The sequence below is a fragment of the Taudactylus pleione genome, unplaced genomic scaffold (assembly GCF_031769625.1).
Source record: "Taudactylus pleione unplaced genomic scaffold, aTauple2 ptg000326l, whole genome shotgun sequence".
NCBI classification, from domain to species: domain Eukaryota; kingdom Metazoa; phylum Chordata; class Amphibia; order Anura; family Myobatrachidae; genus Taudactylus; species Taudactylus pleione.
Genome location: NW_028284727.1, coordinates 6,459,454 through 6,480,124, shown reverse-complemented (window position 1 = coordinate 6,480,124; position 20,671 = coordinate 6,459,454). Strand labels below are relative to the sequence as shown.

The 20,671-nt window shown below is 41.9% G+C and overlaps 1 protein-coding gene across 3 annotated transcripts in view; it reads left to right on the top strand.

The window, feature by feature from the left end:
* Positions 1-18,241, top strand: part of LOC148509471 (uncharacterized) — an 88,389-nt gene extending 70,148 nt beyond the window's left edge. For all 3 annotated transcript variants that reach the window (XM_088443110.1, XM_088443112.1, XM_088443111.1), the window contains exon 10: positions 17,196-18,241. In XM_088443110.1, coding sequence (XP_088299236.1) covers positions 17,196-17,384 — 189 coding nt within the window. In that variant the 3' untranslated portion in view covers positions 17,385-18,241. The remainder of the gene's footprint in view (positions 1-17,195) is intronic.
* Positions 18,242-20,671: the final 2,430 nt, after the last annotated feature.

The window sequence follows — 20,671 nt, the reverse complement described above, 5'->3', positions numbered from 1 at the left end:
ATATCACTTTGAAAAATTAGGGGGGTGCCAAAGCTCTTTCTGGCACAGGGCACCAAAAACTCTAGTTACGGCTCTGGTTGGTCCTATATTATATTTTTTTACAAGGCTTTTACTTTTAAGCTGTTAGTTCTTGTTTAATGGAAACATAGGCTTGTATAATTTAATAAACTGCCATCCTGTATGCCACTGCTATGCTACTACTGTATATTTCATAGATGTGCTTTATTCGTTTAAATTGCCATGTGTTTGTGCCACTGCTCTGTCGCTTAGTTTATAATACAACATCTAGAGCAAAGGTAAGTTAACAATGCCCCAACATTCAAAGGATTCGATTTTATACAACATACATGACATACTGTATAAACACACCATAACAATATGTGTGTGTGTATTATAGAGTACTGTGCAAAAGTTTTAGGCAGGTGTGGAAAAAATGCTGCAAAGTAAGAATGCTTTCAAAAATAGAAGTGTTAATAGTTTATTTTTATCAATTAACAAAATTCTAAGTTAACATACAGAAGAGAAATCTAAATCAAATCCATATTTGGTGTGACCACTCTTTGCCTTCAAAATAGCATCAATTCTTCTAGGTACACTTGCTCACAGTTTTTGAAGGAACTTGACAGAACTAACACAGATCTTCTGTGGATGTAGGCTTGCTCAAATCCTTCTGTTTCTTAATGTAATCCAAGACAGACTTGATGATGTTGAGATATGGGCTCTGTGGGGGCCATATCATCATTTCCAGGACTCCTTGTTCTTCTTTACACTGAAGATCGTTCTTAATGACATTGGCTGTATGTTTGGGGTCATTGTCCTGCTGTAGAATAAATTTGAAGACAATCAGATGCCTCCTTGATGGTATTGCATGATGGATAAGTACCTGCCTATATTTCTCAGCATTGAGGACACCATTAATCTTTACCAAATGCCCAACTCCATTTGCTGAAATGCAGCCCCAACCTTGCAAGGAACATCCACCATGCTTCACTGTTGCTTGCAGACGCTCATTATTGTACCGCTCTCCAGCCCTTTGGCTCAGAACTGGCAGAAACCAGTGGGACCCAGGTACACTCATATACTGTTCGGAGAAGTCTTGCAAGAAGTGGTCTTCATGGAAGAATTGCTGCCAAAAGCCATACCTTCGATGTGGAAACAAGGCCAAGTGACTCAACTATTCATGAAAACATAGGAACTGGGGTGCAGAAAAATGGCAGCAGGTGCTCTGAACTGATGAGCCACCCATCAGGCTGGAGATCACTCTGTCATGCTGATTGAGTTAGAATATCTGACTGGAAGCATTAAAAGGAGGATGGAGCTTGAAATCATAGTTCTTCCTCTGTTAACCAATGTTACCTGCAAGGAAACACGTGCAGTCATCATTTCTTTGTACAAAAAGGGCTTCACAGGCAAGGATATTGCTGCTAGTAGGATTGCACCTAAATCAACCATTTATCGGATCATCAAGAACTTCAAGGAGAGAGGTTCAATAGTTGTGAAGAAGGCTTCAGGGTGCCCAAGAACGTCCAGCAAGTGCCAGAACCATCTCCTAAAGTTGATTCAGCTGCGGGATCGGGGCACCAATAGTGCAGAGCTTGCTCAGGAATGGCAGCAGGCAGGTGTGAGTGCATCTTCACGCACAGTGAGGCGAATACTTTTGGAGGATGGCCTGGTGTCAAGAAGGGCAGCAAAGAAGCCACTTCTGTCCAGAAAAAACATCAGGGACATACTGATATTCTGCAAAAGGCACAGGGATTGGACTGCTGTGGACTCTGGTAAAGTTATTTTCTCTGATGAATCCCCTTTCAGATTGTTTGGGGCATCTGGAAAAACGCTTGTCTAGAGAAGGAAAGGTGAGCACTGCCATCAGTCTTGTGTCAAGTGAACAGTAAAGCATCCTCAGACAATTCGTGTGGGATTGCTTCTCAGCCAAGGGAGTGGGCTCACTCACAAGAACACTTCTCACAAGGCAACTTCTCCCAACCATCCAAGAACAGTTTGGTGATGGACAATGCCTTTTCCAGCATGATGGAGCACCTTGCCATAAGATAAAAGTGATAACTAAGTGGCTCGGGGAACAAAACATCAAAATTTTGAGTCCAAGGCCAGGAAACTCCCCAGACCTTAATCCCATTGAGAACTTGTGGTCAGTCTTCAAAAGTCGGGTAGACAAACAAAAATCCACAAATTCTGACAAACTCCAAGCATTGATTAGGCAATAATGGGTGGCCATCAGTCAGTATGTGGCCCAGAAGATGATTCACAGCATGCCAGGTCGAATTGCAGAGGTCTTGAAAAAGCAGGGTCAACACTGCAAATATTGACTCTTTGCATAAACTTAATGTAATTGTCAATAAAAGCCTTTGACACTTAATAAGGGCTAAAATCACTGAAGTGGCAAACTTTGCGAAAACCAATACTTGTGTCATTCTCAAAACTTTTGGCCATGGCTGTAGACTTACTCTAGGATATCTGCTGGCTTGGTATCTGACTGACTGTAATAATCCTGTTTCTGTAGTATAACTTATTTCTTTAGTAATGACAGACTATACAGTAAGGTGGGCTCTGTAATTTAAACTGTCTCTGTACTGTGGAAGGAATTTATTAAAGGGCAAGCTCTGTACTACAGACTGTTTCTGCTCTGATGTCTTTCTCTTTATTTACTTTCTGTATGACAAAACACACACAAGGGAGCGCTATAATAAAAAGTTACAAATTCATTTAATATAACATGATTGTTGGGATATATTTTACACCTTACATATAATAAAACCACTTAATTTGACCAAAGATAATTGAAATAAATAAAAAACTAGTATAGAATAGAGCAGAATAGCCTCAAGAAGAACAAATATAAAGTCAACTATGCCTTTGTGAATTAACGTGTACATTTATCCAGGTGTATAATATAAGGATCAATAAGCTCAAATGCTGGCTTTTCAAACTCAACCTCCTCACCGTGAATCAACCTCACCACCTTGCAGATTTCGATCCCCAGTACTCTGTCCCGGGGAGGGCAATACCTCAGTGGATTACGCTCACCATAAGATGTATACGCATCCACCTGATGTTGACGATGGAGCTGTGTCAGTGGGAGCAACACATCATCAGCTGGTGTTTCCACACTGCATACAGACTTAGCCATTTACTGCTGCTACCTGTATGTCAGCATCACAGCTTCCACACTGCATACAGACCTGCTCCAGCTACATCAGTAAACTAGAGTGTATACCGCTAGCTGTTTTCCATCTGGCGCCGCTGTGTGTCGTTACCTGCCAGCACCGCAGCTTCTACACTGTATACAGACTTGCTGCTCCTCCGAACTGAGCCGGCGTATGCAGCCCCATATCATTAATAGGTTCCCCCCTCCCCATCCCCTCTACACTTTCTTTGTTTGAGCCTGTTCGAGCTTTACAGAGACAGCTGCAGCCTCCACAGACATTCTGAGTGGCTGCCTGTGAGGGAAGGATCAGCACCGTGCCAGCGTCTGTTCTATGACAGATGGCTAAGGACGGCTGGCTGCTGCAATAAATGATAGACTGCCAACAGCTGGGTATGCACTGTGGGAGCGGGGAGTCATGGACAGTCAGTCAGGGGTGTATCTAACCCCTGCCCGTGGGTGGCACTGCCGGGCGGCGCTCTCCTTTGGCTGGCACCCCTGGCGTGTGCCATCCTGGCCAATGGGTAGATACCCCCCTGCTGACTATACTTCTGTGCCAGATAATTCTTTAATTCATTTGTCTCTTGTCTTTCTGGCTCACGATGACTTGACTGGCTTCATAGTCTGGCTGTTAACTCTTGGCTTGTATGAGTATCCATTCTGGCTCTTGGTCCTTGGATTCACTGGTTTTTCGTTATAGCTTTCACCCTGCATTTGGTTCATTGGCTGCTTTGTCTGTTTTTAGGTGTCAATGCTTTTCTGTTTACATGAATACCAATCTCCCAACTACTTGTACCTCTCTTGAACTACTGGTTTTGCAGTGCCCATGTAACTTATTCACACTGCAATTGAGATTTTTACATCAGTGTTGAGTATTGTCTAGCAGTGCATGTTTTTCTGGCATCCTCACAGAATCACAAGTGAAATAGTCAGTGCTGCCTTGCTCACACATACCTGCTCTCTTGGAATGTCTGGGAGACTCCTGGTCTCGTGGGAAAGTGGGTTAGCCTACCCGAATGTTGTGTTGATTTCCGTCATCTTGGACCAACTGCCCCTGTACACTTCCTCTAATAGCGGCACTGTACATCAAGGACGTTACCATGATGATTGTGGCATCACTCCCCCGTACTGTTAACTGGACGCCTACTCCCCTGGACCCTCCCAGAGTGTAGTGCCCTGAAGTCGGCAAATATGCTTATGGATCTTTTAAAATTTCATGGCTGTAAGACCAGACAGCAAGTACCCCATGCACTGTCGATGGTCAAAGGGGCAAGGGACAAAAAAACAACATGCAGTTAACAAAATATGGCAGAAAACAATGCTCATGTAGATGTGTAACTAAATAATGCCTTTGTTTGGTTGGTTTTTATCTTTTTAACACATCGTATTTCAAGTAGCAGAAAAACATTTTGTTCTAGAGCAACTTTACGTGCATAGGGGTTATCAGTTACAGCGTTGTCACACACCGTACGCATTTCACAAAATCTTTTCAGAAGACAGATTCTTTGCCAAGTTAGAAAACTGACACTAATTAGAGCTTGTGTATTCAGTAGATTCTTTTCCTAGGTGTTTTCATAGAGTATGACTTGTGGAAGAAACTGTAACAAGCAAGAATGTGAGTCTAAGTGGTAACATTATCAAGCTGTGTGTTTATTTTTAACAGCAGGCACAGTGGTTTCGATACATACATACAGTTACATATGGAGAGGCAACATTTACAAAGTAATGCATTCTAGAAATAGAAGTGTTTTAGCTCATGCACTTTTTTGCTTTGAATTTAATGTCTAGAACAGTGGTTCCCAAACTGTGCGCCGTGGCACCCTAGGGTGCCTTGGGACACTTGCAGGGGTGCCTCAGGATGGTGGTCCAGCATCAAATCAAATCATTTTTGGTCAATGTAATGTAAATATGTGGACAAACAGAAGCACAAGCCTGTCCACCACCTCATAACTGAACATAAGGATGACAAGTAAAAGCACAATTCACTTCACTTTACTACAGTACTTTACATTTTTTTTCTGAATTTCTGAATTACTTTTGGCTTAGGGGTGCCGTGACAACAATTCTGAAACTCTAGATCGACACGGTTTAAAAAAGTTTGGGAACCACTGTCCTAGAGGATACTTTAGTAATTTTTGGTATGATACACATAACTTCACAGGATCATTTTTCCATTGCTGATTGGCTTATACAATCCATTTAGACAAAATAGATTTTTCCATCTAATTTTACTGCAGTATTGTTTGAATCTATGTGGTGGAACTTTGATAAACTCAGTGGACTTTGAAGGTTGTATTTTAAAATAATTTGGGATCTATTTATGAAGCCAAATATCCTCATAAATAATGTGGAAAGAGCAGTTTCCGCATTACTTAACTAAAGTTGCTCAGTTTTAATTTTGGCCAGATTTATGAAACCATTAACGTAAGAGATTTTACAATGTTTTCATGCATTATTTAAGTACTGGGAGCTGATCGACAGAAAACTGATGTTCCTTGTCATCTATGGGAACTATGATTTTGAATTTTTTTTTCTGTTCTGGACTCATTGCTCACTCTCTTCCAACCCCTCCAAGGAGTCTTACCTGCTGGGATCCATCAACTAGGATCCATAATCTACAGCTATCTTTATACCACACCATGGTTTTTTGATAAGTTGTCATTTTACATACAAAGCAATCTTTTAAACCTTAAACCTAGTACATAGGTATTTAGAACATTGCAATTTTCTTACCACAGCTCCAGGGCTGCACTGGGCCAGAGGGGCATGTGCCTCCCAAGACTGAACCCTGAAATTATCACATTTGGTCAGCATCTTTAGTATTGATCACAGCCTATGTGGCCTCTTGATTAACTTTTGGTCCTATGGGTGTTCCAGAGGACCAGTCTTGTTTTACTGTAAGACCCATGTCAGATGCCAACACTCTGCGATTAATGCAGTAGGTCATGGTGCACACTTACAGTAGTTTATAGGAATCTGTGATCTGCAAACTTTCTTTGTTCTAGGAAATAATATTGCCAGCTACAGTAGGAACAGCTGGTGGATAGATAAGCAAGCTTGTCCATTACCGCTGGAACATGGGAAAGTGAAAAATATCACTTTGCTTGTCCCAACAGAGGAGGGCAGGACCGAGCATTTGCTCTCTGAGCTGATGATCATGTGACCACTTGAGCCTGCCCCATAGCCAGATTTTTTGGAAGCCTACTTAGGAAGGTACATCACTTCAAATACAACGAAAGAAAACACTGACATGAATCTTTTCAAGTTAAACTGTTTACTGCACTGTTAACAAAAACATAGAATGGAACAATGCAGGGTGGGTAGAGTGGACAATCTTACTCCCTAGAACAAAGTAAGTATGCAGGTCATAGATTCCTGCAAACTACCGTTTGTTTGTTGGGAGGATTATCACCTAGCAACAGCTGGTGGGCAGAGTACCACACACCTGGTGGTTGCTCTGAGAAAGTCAGTCTATTGCAAATTGGTTGGTTTCCAATCATGTTTGGTAAATGTACACTTAGTGGACCAGTCAATGGTATGCAGTATGGATTGTAGGGACGTATCTTTTCATAGCTGTAACTATCTATCTATTTGTAGAGGTTTTGATAGGTCCAAAGGGTTTACAGCAAGTAATAAATAACTGAAACGCTTCCCTTCATATTTGAGGGAAGCTTCGCAGTATGTGGTAAGGCATGTTACCAAATATACACTTGGATTTGTCTCATCTTTGATTATATAGATTATATAGACATACTATACTGAACTGTATGATTTTTAAAGGAAGATATTTTGCATAGGTAATATAATTAATGCTAGTTCGGCACCACTAGCTAAAGCTAGTATTAATGCAAATTTCTTTGCTAAAAGGACACTCTCTGAACTTGTGTCAAAAGCAGTTAATAAGGCTAGAACAGGCTCTATATTCCAAGTACTTGAATACTGTGGATTAATAGGTCTGGGTAGGAAAAAACTCCTCTGAGTAAGTTATGGTAAAGTATGTCTTCAGTTAACCTTGGTGATTACAAAGCTGATGAAGATCGTGGCTGATGCTAAACCTGCTTCATATTTGGCAGCAAGAAAGTCCAACACCAGATGGAGAGCAGCTGATCTAACTGTATTCGCAGTACTACGCCATGCATTAAATTCTCTAATCATGTCAGAGGTCCTTGCATGGCCTCAATAAGACATTAATGACTTTAGGAGAACACACCCTTGAGTATGTTAGTATCCCAACAATGTCAGATCTGGAGTTCCCTGGAAGCAGTCTTTGTAGAGTTCAAAAGGAATGTTGGGCCCTTTGGCTGGCTGAAACTAGGGAATCATGCTATGGATGACGAGAGAAGATAAACCAGAACTAACTGGGATACCTGTCTGCTTTAATTTTATGCAGTAGAAGAGCCAGTGGCGTAATGGAATATGGAAGAATAAATTCTGACCACGGGAAAGACATTACGTCTTTCTTCATGGAACCCTGTTTCCACACTCCGGACATAAAGGTGGGAACCTGAGCTTTGAAAATGAGTTGCAAAAATATCTATTATAGGAACCCCTGAAGGTTTGAACCATATTTTTAAAATATTAAAATAAGGCCAAATTGCCCAAAGCCAGATGTTGGTGATAGAGAATCATCCAGTTCGTTTAGTGTTACCATGAATGTACACTGCTGTTAGGTGAATATACTTTAAATAGACCAATGCCTGATCCCTGAGGCTTCTGTGCACATTGCAGACAAGTAGAGCCTCCCATCCTGTTCAGGTAAGAAACTGCAGTTATTATCCAGACAAATTTGAACTGCAAATTCCCAAAGGTCACAGGGAACTAAAGCCTCAGGGACTAACATGGCTGGCCTTAACTTGAGTAGATTGATAATGAGCTTACTGCTCCATTGTGGACCATCTGCCTCTCACTGCCTGGTACTGAGTGAATACTCCATAACCTTTCAGAAATGCTTGTTCTCAATATGTTCTGTGAATATCTGCAGTGTCAGTCATGGAAGAATCCTGGGTACAAGGCCTTCATTTTTCAAATAACTTTGTCCCTTAAGTGCACAGGTTCTCAGTCTCTGTTCTCACAAACCCAAACAGTGCATATTTTCCAGGTGTCCTCAGAGGGATGCAGTCGAAATGCCGACAACCGGCTTCCCGACTGTCTAATCCCGGAAAGGGTCTAATGACAGGCGTCGAGATCCTGATGCCTGTCATTTTACCTATGCCGGGAGCCTGACGCCCGGCATACCGATCGAAGGTAAGCCAGGCGCGGACAGCTGCTGGGGGGGAAGGATTAGGTTAGGGGCTCCCGTGAAGTGGGGGTCTTAGGGTTAGGCACCCCCCTAGTAGGGTTAGGCTAGGGGAAGGGGGGGTTAGGGTTAGGCACCCCCGGGGGAGTTTAAGGTTATGCACCCCCCCTGGGAGGGCTAGGTTTAGGCAGCGGGGAAGGGGGGGTTAGGTTTAGGCACTAGGGAGGGAGGTTAGGGTTAGGCACCCCTAAAGGAGGGTTAGGGGGTGTTAGGTTAGTTAGTACTTACCTTTAGAGCAGTCGGGATCTTCACTGGTGCCGGGCTTGTGGCGTCGAGATTTGAACCGCCGGATAGGTATTTTATGCCGATCCCTCCTCAGAAACATAAGTGAAATAATTAGCTATTAAAACGTGTCAGTGAGTAATGAATACACCTGTGCACCTGCTGGGTGACCTGGAAAACGTAACCTGAGGACCGAGTTTGAGAACCACTGCTTAAATTTATATGTTGAACTATCAGTGAAACATAATTCTGATCTCTTCTGGAGGAACTGAGAGAGAATAGATATCTCTTATGCATTCCCCAAAAAAGTTATGTTCTGGGAGGAAGTCGGGACAGATTTTGGCTTGTATATGAATAAGCCAAACTTGGCCAGGGTAGACATAGTTAACTGATTTATATGTCCCAGTCTGAATGTGTCAGCAGATTATTGTCAAAGTAGATTATGCAGTAGACTCCATTCTCAGGAAGGTAACAATAAAATGGCATGGAAATACTGCTTTCATTAAACATGTGCAGGTGTAAGGTGCTATTGAGAGTTTGATCATCATGATAGTCCACTGAAACAGATGGTCACTTTAGTAGACAATGCAAAAGACTTCTGTGTTTGGGGTAGACTTAGACCAATTGGAAAACCTACTATAGGTCTATTTTTAGTCAAAACCAATTTTTGGCAAAAAATAAAAGTTATATCTGCTAGCCCTTTTATCCTAAACCATCTCTTTTGTATGTGTGTATACAGCGCCTTCACGTTTGGCACTAGTCTGAATGACCAATTTGACCTCTATTTGAAATGAATCATCCAGCCTTTGGAGGATGGGTCTGCCAATTCTATATTCCACCACTGTCGAGCTATCAAGACTGTCAAGCAAGGGGCTTCAACTCTTTAAATATATTTTGGAAATGGAAGTGAATGGGGCAGACTCAGTCTGTGTTTTAAAATAATTTTAGGAGCCACCTGTCTAAGCATGACATGTTTGACTTGTAGTGAGCCCTGACCTCACCTATGAAATCTGGGCCAAAGAGGTCTGCATCTACCAGATTGTGCATGTAAAGTGGCCTCACGGCTAATTCCATTAGTCCAGCTCGCACCAGCAGGTGAGCCCTTTGCCAACAGTGAGAGTGGCTCTACTAATGGCTTTCAGCAGGGCATATTTGAAAGCTACTTGTCAGGATCTGATTTGTTTGTGAATCTGGACTGGGGTCAGAGTGAGTGAGGCTGGTTAACTTGAGAAGTGATCTGCGCATGTGCAGGAATCTCTGGGAACGGCTCTGGACCGGAATACTAGATCACCGGAATGGGACCTGATGCTGGATAGCTGGAATGGAACTAGATTGGTTTGAACACCGGAATGGGACCGTATTGGCTTGAACACCAGAATGGGACCGGATTGCTTGAACACCAAATGGGACCGTATTGGCTTGAACACCAGAATGGGATCGGATTGCTGGATAGTGGACTGGAAACAGTGGAATCAGGTATCGGACTGGAACCAATGGTGCTGGTTGTCAGATTGGGACTTATGATACAGGATATCAGACTGGAACCAATTAATTCAGGTATCGGACTGGAACCAATGGTGCTGGTTATTTGATTGGAATCGATGATACAGGATAGCGGACTTATCATCAATTATCACCAATCAACCCCTGAGTTCTATGTGTTTTAGGGATGGGCGACTGCTCATGGGCCAGTGAAGACTCGTCCCACAGGCTAAAGTTTGCTAGCCAGCATTCTAAAACAAGGGTCAACTAACAGTAAATACTGTTGGTAATATTGTTACCATGTCACTCTTCAATGGTCTCAATGATTCTACTGTCAATATATTTCATGCAGTGTTTTCACAGCTGACTCTCTCAGGTGTGACATGAAAACAGAATTCTCCATTTTCTTTATGGCTATACTGATAAAGCAATGGTAAAAGGTTTTACAGTGTGCTTGTGTGGGCGCTTCTAGGGTCAGAGCAAGCCTAAATGTGACTGTGAGCATCCCTAATTAGAACTCACAAGGGTAACAATAATGGCAGAAAAAGAGTGTCACAAATAATTGGTGTTAGCCCAGTAAACCATAAAAAGATATTATTTATTAAATATGTGCATAGATAATTATGCACTGATCACCCAACAGATAAATCTGGTGGATATGGGTACATAAAACATTGAACAACAGTAGGCAGAAATAATGTGCCAGAAATTATCATAATAAGGCCTTAACAAAGAGGGCTAAGTTCTCCAGAACTTGGAATCATAAAACAATGTAATGATCTTAGGTCAGATCATCGTTTGAATCTGAACAATAAATCAGTATAGTTAACACGCAAAAGTTGTTTTTGCAAGATTGTTTCATCACTCAGAAAATTGTCAAATAGTTTAGAGAAGTAGATTTTAGCATTTCAGTATTCCTTCCAATCTATTCATGTGTGTGTTTTGTTTGGATTTTTGCATACATTTGAACACAATTCGCTCTTTGTTGCTTCAAAAATGTTCACCGTCTCTAATGGTGCATACACACTTGCCAATATTTTGAACGATAGCGATATTGTTATCGTTCAGTCATTTACTATATCGGCCAGTGCGTACGCTAAATCGGCGAACGATAACGACGAACGACCAATGATGCGTGCTTCCGCGGGTTGTTGGTCATTGTCGTTCATCGCCCGAACATGCAGGCAACCTGATGATATTGTCAGGTTGTTGCATGTTTGGGGATGAGGGAGGGTGCCCGGCACTGAAAGATATTATTCATGATCGCGTTCAGTGTGTGTGCTCTATGTCGTTAATGACATTGCGCACACCCCTGCCGGGGACACACTAGACGATATCGCTCATGGGGCCTAATTCAGCAGTGCAAGCTAGTGCACTGCTGAATGCAGATTCCTGATGTTTGGGAATCTGCGCAGGCGCCAGACTGGTTGTGCGCATGTGAAGAACAGGTCTGTGAGCCCACATGTAAACTGGTAGCAGACTGTCATTGATTTCCCGAAATGGAGGCGTGTCGCCGCCATTGCGGGGAAGGGAAGAAGCTAGGATCTCCATCGGCTGATGGAGATTTCCTGGCCTCTTCCTCTAAACTGCGGCGGCCGGCTGCGGGACCTCATGGGTCACCGCAGCCGGCCAATGGTACGAAGATTATCTGACGCTGCGTTGGACAACGTAGCATGGGTAAGTAATGCACAGGAGGCATGATGCATTACCATATCTGCAAGGATCACAATTGCAAAGCTGCCTGCATGCAGCTTTGCAAATACGATCCTTGCAAAATCAGGCCCTTGGAGTGAATCGTCTAGTGTATACACACCTTAACAGTTCTTAGGGCTTCACAATTTCCTTATCTGATAATAAAATGTATTCATTTCTTAATATTTTTTCTTTATAAATTATTATATAGCAAATCTGGACTATAATAATTTCTCCCCAGAATTCTGGGAATAGAAAGCAGTTATCCAGAAATGTATTTCACGAACTCTCTTGGTAGTGTTTTACAGTAAGTTTTACTTATGCATATCTTCAGCAGCAATGAAGAATAAATAATTGAATCGATGTTAGAATCCGGAAAAGACACAGTTCAGCAGCTCCAGATGCGGTTAGCTCTAGTGGTATTAATCAGTCTCCTGGCCAGTGCTGGCACTGGGTGTGTCAGCTCCCTGAGCAGGTCCATATCTGACTATCAGAACGGCAGTGCACCCTGGCCTGTGTTACACTGCCGCCTCTTCCCTCCCCCTCTCCTTTCCCCTGAGCTACTGTAATAACATGAATGCCAGCAGCTAGGTAGAGGGGCGGGATTCTCAATCTCCGATGGAGCCGGCCAGGTTGCTGTGGCTGAAGGATGCCATACTCCTTGAATGGCCCTAAAGCCAGCCTCGCTCCTGGCAACCATTAAGGTGTACAGACCAGGTTGTATTCTGAATCTTGAGTGCTACAGCTGAGTTCAGAGCCTTGCTGGTTTCTGGACCTTTGATGATTGGGTGTTCACTTCTTTGTGGGTTGAAATCAGTCTGATCCTGTCAGTCCTGGTGTTTACTTGGATACCTGCTCTGTGATATTTTGGGGAGTTTGTTTATCTGTGCTATTTGGAAGATCTACCAGCATTTCTCCACAGTCCAATCAATCTGGGTTTTATCTGCCCAGTGTTTCTCTACACTTTAATCATCTGCGATGTTTAGGAGTCTGGAGCCCTGTCAGTATGTTTTTACAGTGCAACTAATCTGGGCCATTCAGAACATTCAAGATCTTCCCAGTGTCTTTTTAATGTGTAAATCATCTGTGCTATTTGGAAGGTCTGGCCAACATTTCTGTACAGTGCAATTATCTGTGCTATGCAGAAAAACAGTGAACCTGTTAGCATTTCTCTTCTGTGTGAATTACTTGTGCTATATGAACAGATCTGCCCAGCATTCTCCTGCAGTGCAATTATCTGTGCTATTCAGAAAACCTGTAGCATATTTTTCAGTGTAATTACCAGAGCTATTCTGAAGTTTTGGTTAGCTATTGTTTACAAATAGATTTATTATTGTCTAGTTATTTCAGTTTAGTTGGCATATTTAGTTCCTGGTGCCATCTAGTTAAATTGTATATTTAGCTAGTGCTTTTCATTTCTTATGCCATTTAGTCATTTTGAAGTGTTCTGTTACCTTTAAATATATGTGGCTTTGAGCTTAAGCCTGCACTACTTATAATCCTGGTGGCAGACGAATACCAGTGACCAATAGTAGTTTTGGAAAAGAGGGTTGTTATACAGTAGGTGAATTATTTGGTAATTTGGTTCTGCAGACTCGGGGTCATGGTAGGCACTCATAACAATACAATATTATATTATAACAATAATTTTATATTATAACAATACAATATTGGAGCAGTGCTTATCACTAATATTTTGGATCAACCATTGCATATCTCTCTCACCTCTCTATTCTCTTTCCTCTCTCTTGCTTTCCCTCACTCACTTATTCATCATCAGTTACATGGTATGCTGATCGCTCTGTTCACATTTAACCTTCCTGAGAGTATTCTGCAGTTTGGAATACCCCAAGCCTGCATCTGTCTGTGTACCCACCATCTATGAGATTATGCAGGGACACTTTATGGCAGATGTCCTCATTGCTTTAACAGGGGCACAGAGCCACATGCTGTGAAAATTAGCCTGCCTCTATTCTTGCCTCTCCAAAGCAGGGCATTTAGCATGATTATATAATATGTTTAATTTATTTTAGGAACGTTTCTAATACAATATCTAATATTCTCTGCTTAATCCTATTTGGAACTTGCTACTGTAATTCAATAATAGAATGAAGAACCCAACAGATAAATAACTATTGATACATATTGAATTTAAATACTCTGTATAAAACTGTATGACTGAAAATAGGTCTTTGAGACCTGAAATACACTGAGGAAATTTCATGCATTATCTGTTGCCTAAAAGTGTGGGGTTAGTCTCTTAATAATTTAACACACAGTCCCATAAGTGTCTGTCTACATTCTTGCACTGTCCAGAAGCTGTTAAAAAAAATGAAAGTGTATATTGTTCTTTCAGTTGCGGGACCGCACAAAGGCCCTGATTCAGAACCGCTTGCTGCCCGCACGCTGGGATTGTGGGCGTTTTTTTTTTTTAACTTCAGTCGCTCGGCGGGGCTAGCGCACGCCAGACGCCTCGCATGCGCAGTGCCTAAACATCGGTCCGCTTGCGAGCAAATCTGAATCAGGGCCAAAGTGTGTAGTTCCCCTTAAGAAAGGCTATGAGTGACACTATTAAGAAGTTACACAAATGACAGCAACAGCTGATTATTGGTAAAGAACTCCATGTGGTCCTAACCATAGTGTGATTGTATGCAATTAATGGAATCAAATGAATAGACCACAAATAAACTATTCTGTATCTACAATATAATAATGCAAGACATCGCACAACAAATAAATACAATATGTCTATCACAGTGCAGTGAAGACATAAGGGACACTTAGAAACTGGAAAAGTGTGAAACTGAGAGGAGATGGGTGGCATAAGGACATTCCTTGCTAAGTGTAGTTGAGGCCCACACAGCACTTAGCTTTGCTCTGAAAGGCAGAAACAAGATTTCATTTTGCAGGATGGGATTATTTAGATTAGATAAATAGGTGTATATGGCACATACAGTCAGGTGCATAAATATTGGGACATTGACAGAATTTTCATATTTTGGCCTCTATTCACCACCACAATGGCTTTGAAATGAAACAAACAAGATGTACTTTAACTGCAGACTTTCAGATTTAATTTGAGGGTAATTACATCCAAATCAGGTGAACGGTGTAGGAATTACAATGGTTTCTATATGTGCCTCCCACTTTTTAAGGGGCCAAAAGTAATGGGACTATCAACTCAAAAGCTATTTCATGGACAGGTGTGGGCTATTCCCTCATTATTTCATTATCAATTAAGTAAGTAAAAGGTCTGGAGTTGATTCTAGGTGTGACATTTGTATTTGGAATCAGTTGCTGTCGACTCTCAATATGAGATCCAAAGAGCTGTCACTATCAGTGAAGCAAGCCATCATTAGGCTGAAAAATCAAAACAAACCCATCAGAGAGATAGCAAAAACATTAGTTGTGGCCAAATCAACTGTTTGGAACATTCTTAAAAAGAAAGAACACACCGTAGAGCTCAGCAACACCAAAAGACCCAGAAAACAACTGTGGTGGATGACAGAAGAATTATTTCCCTGATGAAGAAAAACCCCTTCACAACAGTTGGCCAAATAAAGAACACTCTCCAGGAGGTAGGTGTATATGTGTCAAAGTCAACAATCAAGAGAAGACTTCACAAGAGTGAATATAGAGGGTTCACCACAAGATGTAAACCATTGGTGAGCCACAAAAACAGGAAGACCAGATTAGAGTTTGCCAAACAACATCTAAAAAAGCCATTATAGTTCTGGAACAACATCCTATGGACAGATGAGACAAAGATCAACTTGTGCCAGAGTGATGGGAAGAGAAGAGTATGGAGAAGGAAAGGAACTGCTCATGATCCAAAACATACCATCTCATCAGTGAGCATGGTGGTGGTAGTGTCATGGCGTGGGCATGTATGGCTGCCAATGTAACTGGTTCCCTTGTATTTATTGATGATGTGACTGCTGACAAAAGCAGCAGAATGAATTCTGAAGTGTTTCGGGCAATATTATATGCGCATATTCAGTCAAATGCTTCAGAACTCATTGGACGGCGCTTCACAGTGCAGATGGACAATGACCCGAAGCATACTGCAAAAGCAACCAAAGAGTTTTTTAAGGCTAAAAAGTGGAATGTTATGCAATGGCCAAGTCAATCCCCTGACCTGAATACGATTGAGCATTCATTTCACTTGATGAAGACAAAACTGAAGGGAAAATGCCCCAAGAACAAGCAGGAACTGAAGACATTTGCAGTAGAGGCCTGGCAGACCATCACCAGGGATGAAACCCAGCGTCTGGTGATGTCTATGCGTTCCAGACTTCAGGCTGTAATTGCCTACAAAGGATTTGCAACAAAGTATTAAAAAGTGTAAGTTCGATTTAGGATTGTTTAGTTTGTCCCATTACTTTTGGCCCCTTAAAAAGTGGGAGGCACATATAGAAACCGTTGTAATTCCTACACCGTTCACATGATTTGGATATAACTACCCTCAAATTAAATCTTAAAGTCTGCAGTTAAAGCACATCTTGTTTGTTTCATTTCAAAGCCATTGTGGTGGTGAATAGAGGCCAAAATATGAAAATTCTGTCAATGTCCCAATATTTATGCACAAGACTATATAAAGACACAGTGAGAAAGAGGATGAACACCTTGGGACTCTTCTGGCACAAGCTGTATGATTGCCTGCTTCTATTCTAGAACCAAAGGGGTTATGGAATTAGAGAAATGGTACAATCAAGGGCGCTAGTAACGATGCGAAATGAATAAGGCTATTACTTCTCTTAATTGTGGTCTGAATCGGGGGTGGTAGAATTCCTGGACATGTCTTAAAGGCTCCTATAAGCAATCGTTAAAACATCACGTATCAACATGGCCATCCATTTAAGGAGAAAACTCACTTAATAGTGTGTTATCTTTATAGCAAACAATTTTGTTGCTCATAACTGGAATAGACAGTTCCAAGTGGGTGGGTCAAACTCAAATGACCTGGCAGTAAAGTCAGTGTGCTCTGGTGTGGGACCGGAATATAAAGACACTCTGTACAGAAAGTTCCAGCGTGGAACACGTTTCCTGCTTTGCAGTAGGAGCTCTGTGTTCCTGGAGATCTCACTCTTATGTTGAATCTAATATGAAGATGTAACAAGCTCTATTTTAAGACAAAATTGTAAATAATAAAGTGGTTACCCCTAAAATGGTAGTTTGGTTGAAGTTTTTACTATTTCATCTCAGAGAACCCACCAACTTTGAAAACTAGAACCTGATTGATGTTATTGGCTTGTCTTCATAGATTACCAAGTGGGCATTCACTTTGAAGTACGCTGTTCTTAAATTTTAATAATTATTATGTTTCTTTTTTTTTTTTTTCAGATAGCAAATAAGGAAAATGAGCTACTCCACATTTCTTTAAGAATAGAGGCGTTGAACAAACGTGTATCAGCTGTGAAGTCTGAGCAGTCTCTGCATCGGTCTCTGCAGCCGGTCAGATGGAAGGAGATCTCATATCTGGCTGACTCCATGAAGAAACTCTCCAGATCTTTAACTGATCCTTCCTTTTAAAAGCTATAGGGCCTGATTCAGAGTTGCAACTTAAGCACAGAGCAGCTGTTATGGGGCCGTCACACCCCCGTTTTCCGGAGACGCAGGCAGAGCTGCCCTGTCCCCCGCCCATAAATGGCTGCAGCATGTCAATCGTACTGCGGCTTAGGGGGGACTGCGATGGGGCTGACGCTGTGGCATTAGGGGCAGTGTGAGCGTCATCACAACCCCAGATCTGCACATGCACAGTGCAGATCTAAAAACATCAGAGGTGTACACAAGCAATGAACTACTCTGTATCAGGCCCATAGTGCCTTCTCCTTCGCAGCTTACTCTAAAAGGCATTGGAACCCCGCTAATTTCATTTCCCCATAAGAATTCTCTAATGAAGCTGTCAATTTGTTAATATCTTGTGATTCATTCTTCATTACTGCATAGGTTGCAATTTTATTTGTACTGTATATGAATGCAAGGAGCTATAGCAAGGTATATGATTTGTTATATGCTTTTACATTTCTGTATTTCAAATGCATCTTTCCCCTCATCCCTTTCTTTCACATGATCGGATTATTGAAGCTTTTGCCTACAAAAAGGTTCTTGTAAACAGCCCAAGAAGCGCACATTTCACAGGGATCACTACATTTACACCCCAAACTGCAACACATACACATTTCTAACCATGTTTTAGCGTATTACAGTGTGAATATGCAGTAGATGTTGTCTTAAGCTGACCATACACTATACAACTGTTCATCTATGTGTACAACATGTTTTACCAACTAAATGATCATCTAAAAGTGTAACTCTTTCCACTACAGTAGCCAACTTTTATAACTATTCTATCCCATTGAAAGATTTTCTGCTGTCTCTGCCTACTTCTGCATGTTAATACAAAAATGTTAAAAAATAAATTATTTTTAAGAAATGCACGGAGGTCTCCTCCACTTTTTACAAACAATAGTGCTTTCAGCCTAGTGCTGGTTACCCCAAAATCAGGAAAAACAAACATTGGGTCCCCCCTGATTTCTGGGTAACCATCACTGGGCTTTGCCAGGCTGGACTGGTAGAAACATAGAGGATGTACCCACAGTGGTAAGGTCCTCCCATCATTCAGACCAAGGCCAGTTGGCACCAAAGCTGGTTTTTGCAGGCATGTCGGACTTGCATATTGGCCCATTTTTCTGGTTATAACCAATCTTGGTACCAATAGCACCAGTTCTCTTCCCCATACCCGATTCCCAGTGTTTATGGGGTTAATGATTAACCCCATAAATAATAAAAATTATTTGTTTTTGGCATACTACAAGTTCCAGTTGTTTGCCAATCATGACTGGCAGGGCAAGCTGGTTCTAGAACCACAAGTGCCAGCTTGCCCTGGTACCAGGGCCAGCTGAGACCTGTATTCAGCAAAGAAATACAAAGACACAGAAACAGTTTCACTAAAAACACTTTAATAAATAAGCACACGTGCCCTGATTCAGAGCCGGACACTCTGACAGAGCGCTCGCTCTGAATCAGGGCGTCTTTTTTTTTTTTTTACGGAGCGGCCTCCTGGCTGCTCGGATTGCTGTGGGTTGCCACAGCAATGCGGCTAGGATGATGGTCGCGATGGTCAAGACCATCGCGACCATCGGGCTTGCAACGAGACCCTTGTGGTAGGGTCTCGTGGCCGCAAGCCCCACAGAGCTTTCGGCTCAAACAGCCGAAAGCTCTCCCACTGACATCACTTGTGATGTCAGTGGGGCCGCCCCCAGACGGTAGGTGTTCTCATGGGAACGCCTCCGTCTAGGCAGCCACCCCTGCCGGCCCGCCCACCAAAGGGGGCTGCTGTCACTCAACATCGACAGCACGCCCCTCTTTGGTGCGAGACCCGGAGCGATGGATTGTCGTTGCTATCTGGGTCTCGCGCATGCTCCGTCGTGCGCATGCGCTCTGGGCCACCATCAACCCGGTTGCGAGCGCTCAGCGCTTGCGACCGGGTCTGAATCAGGCCCACAGTTTTGTTAAAAACATTTTATTAAATACAGTACGTACCTAGCCCCAAGGTCCAGCAGTTTTCCAAAGGGGGCCTGTAAATCTTAATAAACTCTTGATCTTGCTGCTCAAGAAGTAGGAGTAACAGGTTTTGTATAACCTTGTGCTAATTTATATGTGGAAAACAAGACCCGCACCTCCAACCAATAGAAATACCAACATTTGGTAATCCCAGCAGTATTCCGCAACCTTGTAGGTGGTAGAAGGTAATTCAGCAAACCCTCCAAATGTCAAATAGAAAGGCAATGTCCCTGGCGTAAGTTTAGCAAGAAAAAAAATATACTGTCTGTTTCTCAGGCTTTTATAAATTGCCAATAATGGATAACTTCAAATCCTATAATAGAGAGAATCACAAGCATGTGAAGCTGCATGTGCATTTTGCAGGAAAATGAATGATGTTGCTCTTAATTATAGGCGATGTGCTGAGTTGCACATAGCGACTGTACATCAATTGAATCTCCCTTTAATTCTATGCAGTGTTGTATTAAAATTGTCAAAGGACATCACTGATGTATTTGACCCTTTCTTAGTATGTATCTATTAAAATGCACATTAATGTTATTAGTATATGTGTGTAGGCAGATAGAATTGCAAATGATTATAACAGATAACAGCGAGGACAGGTTGTCATGGTTACCAAAATACATGCCTTTGCCTAGAAATACAGTAATCATGATTCTTCATGTGTTATACTCTACCTGGTTGTTCTGTGTCCATAAAGGGATTTTGTTTATACGAGGCATACAATGATTACAATTTTTCCTGCTTACCTGTAAATATTTGACACCCAGTTTAGAACAAAGTGTCCCTGATTGTACCACGCTACCTAATATGTTGGGGCTTTATCATTTATGATGCAGCGTAGGAGTAAGTTGCTTTATGATTCCAATGGTTACCTTAATGTTTTTCTTTTTCAGAAACATATTGTTTTATTATAGCACAGTAATGCTATTGCTAATTACATTTCAGATAATCTTCCCTAAGATCAGGTCTGTAGTGTTTTGCTGTCAGGCTTGCTGCCACCAGGGGCTATATTACACTTAAGACCCCCATACACCTATGCGATTTTTGGACGATTAGACGTTTTTTGACTTGCCGTACGATCAATCTTGTAGAAATCGTGTATTTTTTAACTATGATATTATACGATGCGCGCTCCCACTGCGCCTTCAATCGGATCTTATGATCATATGTGCAGCACATCTTATCCGTCGTATTCGTATGCAGATTGTGCCATGTTTTTCAGCATACGACGCATCGTGCATCTGAACGTG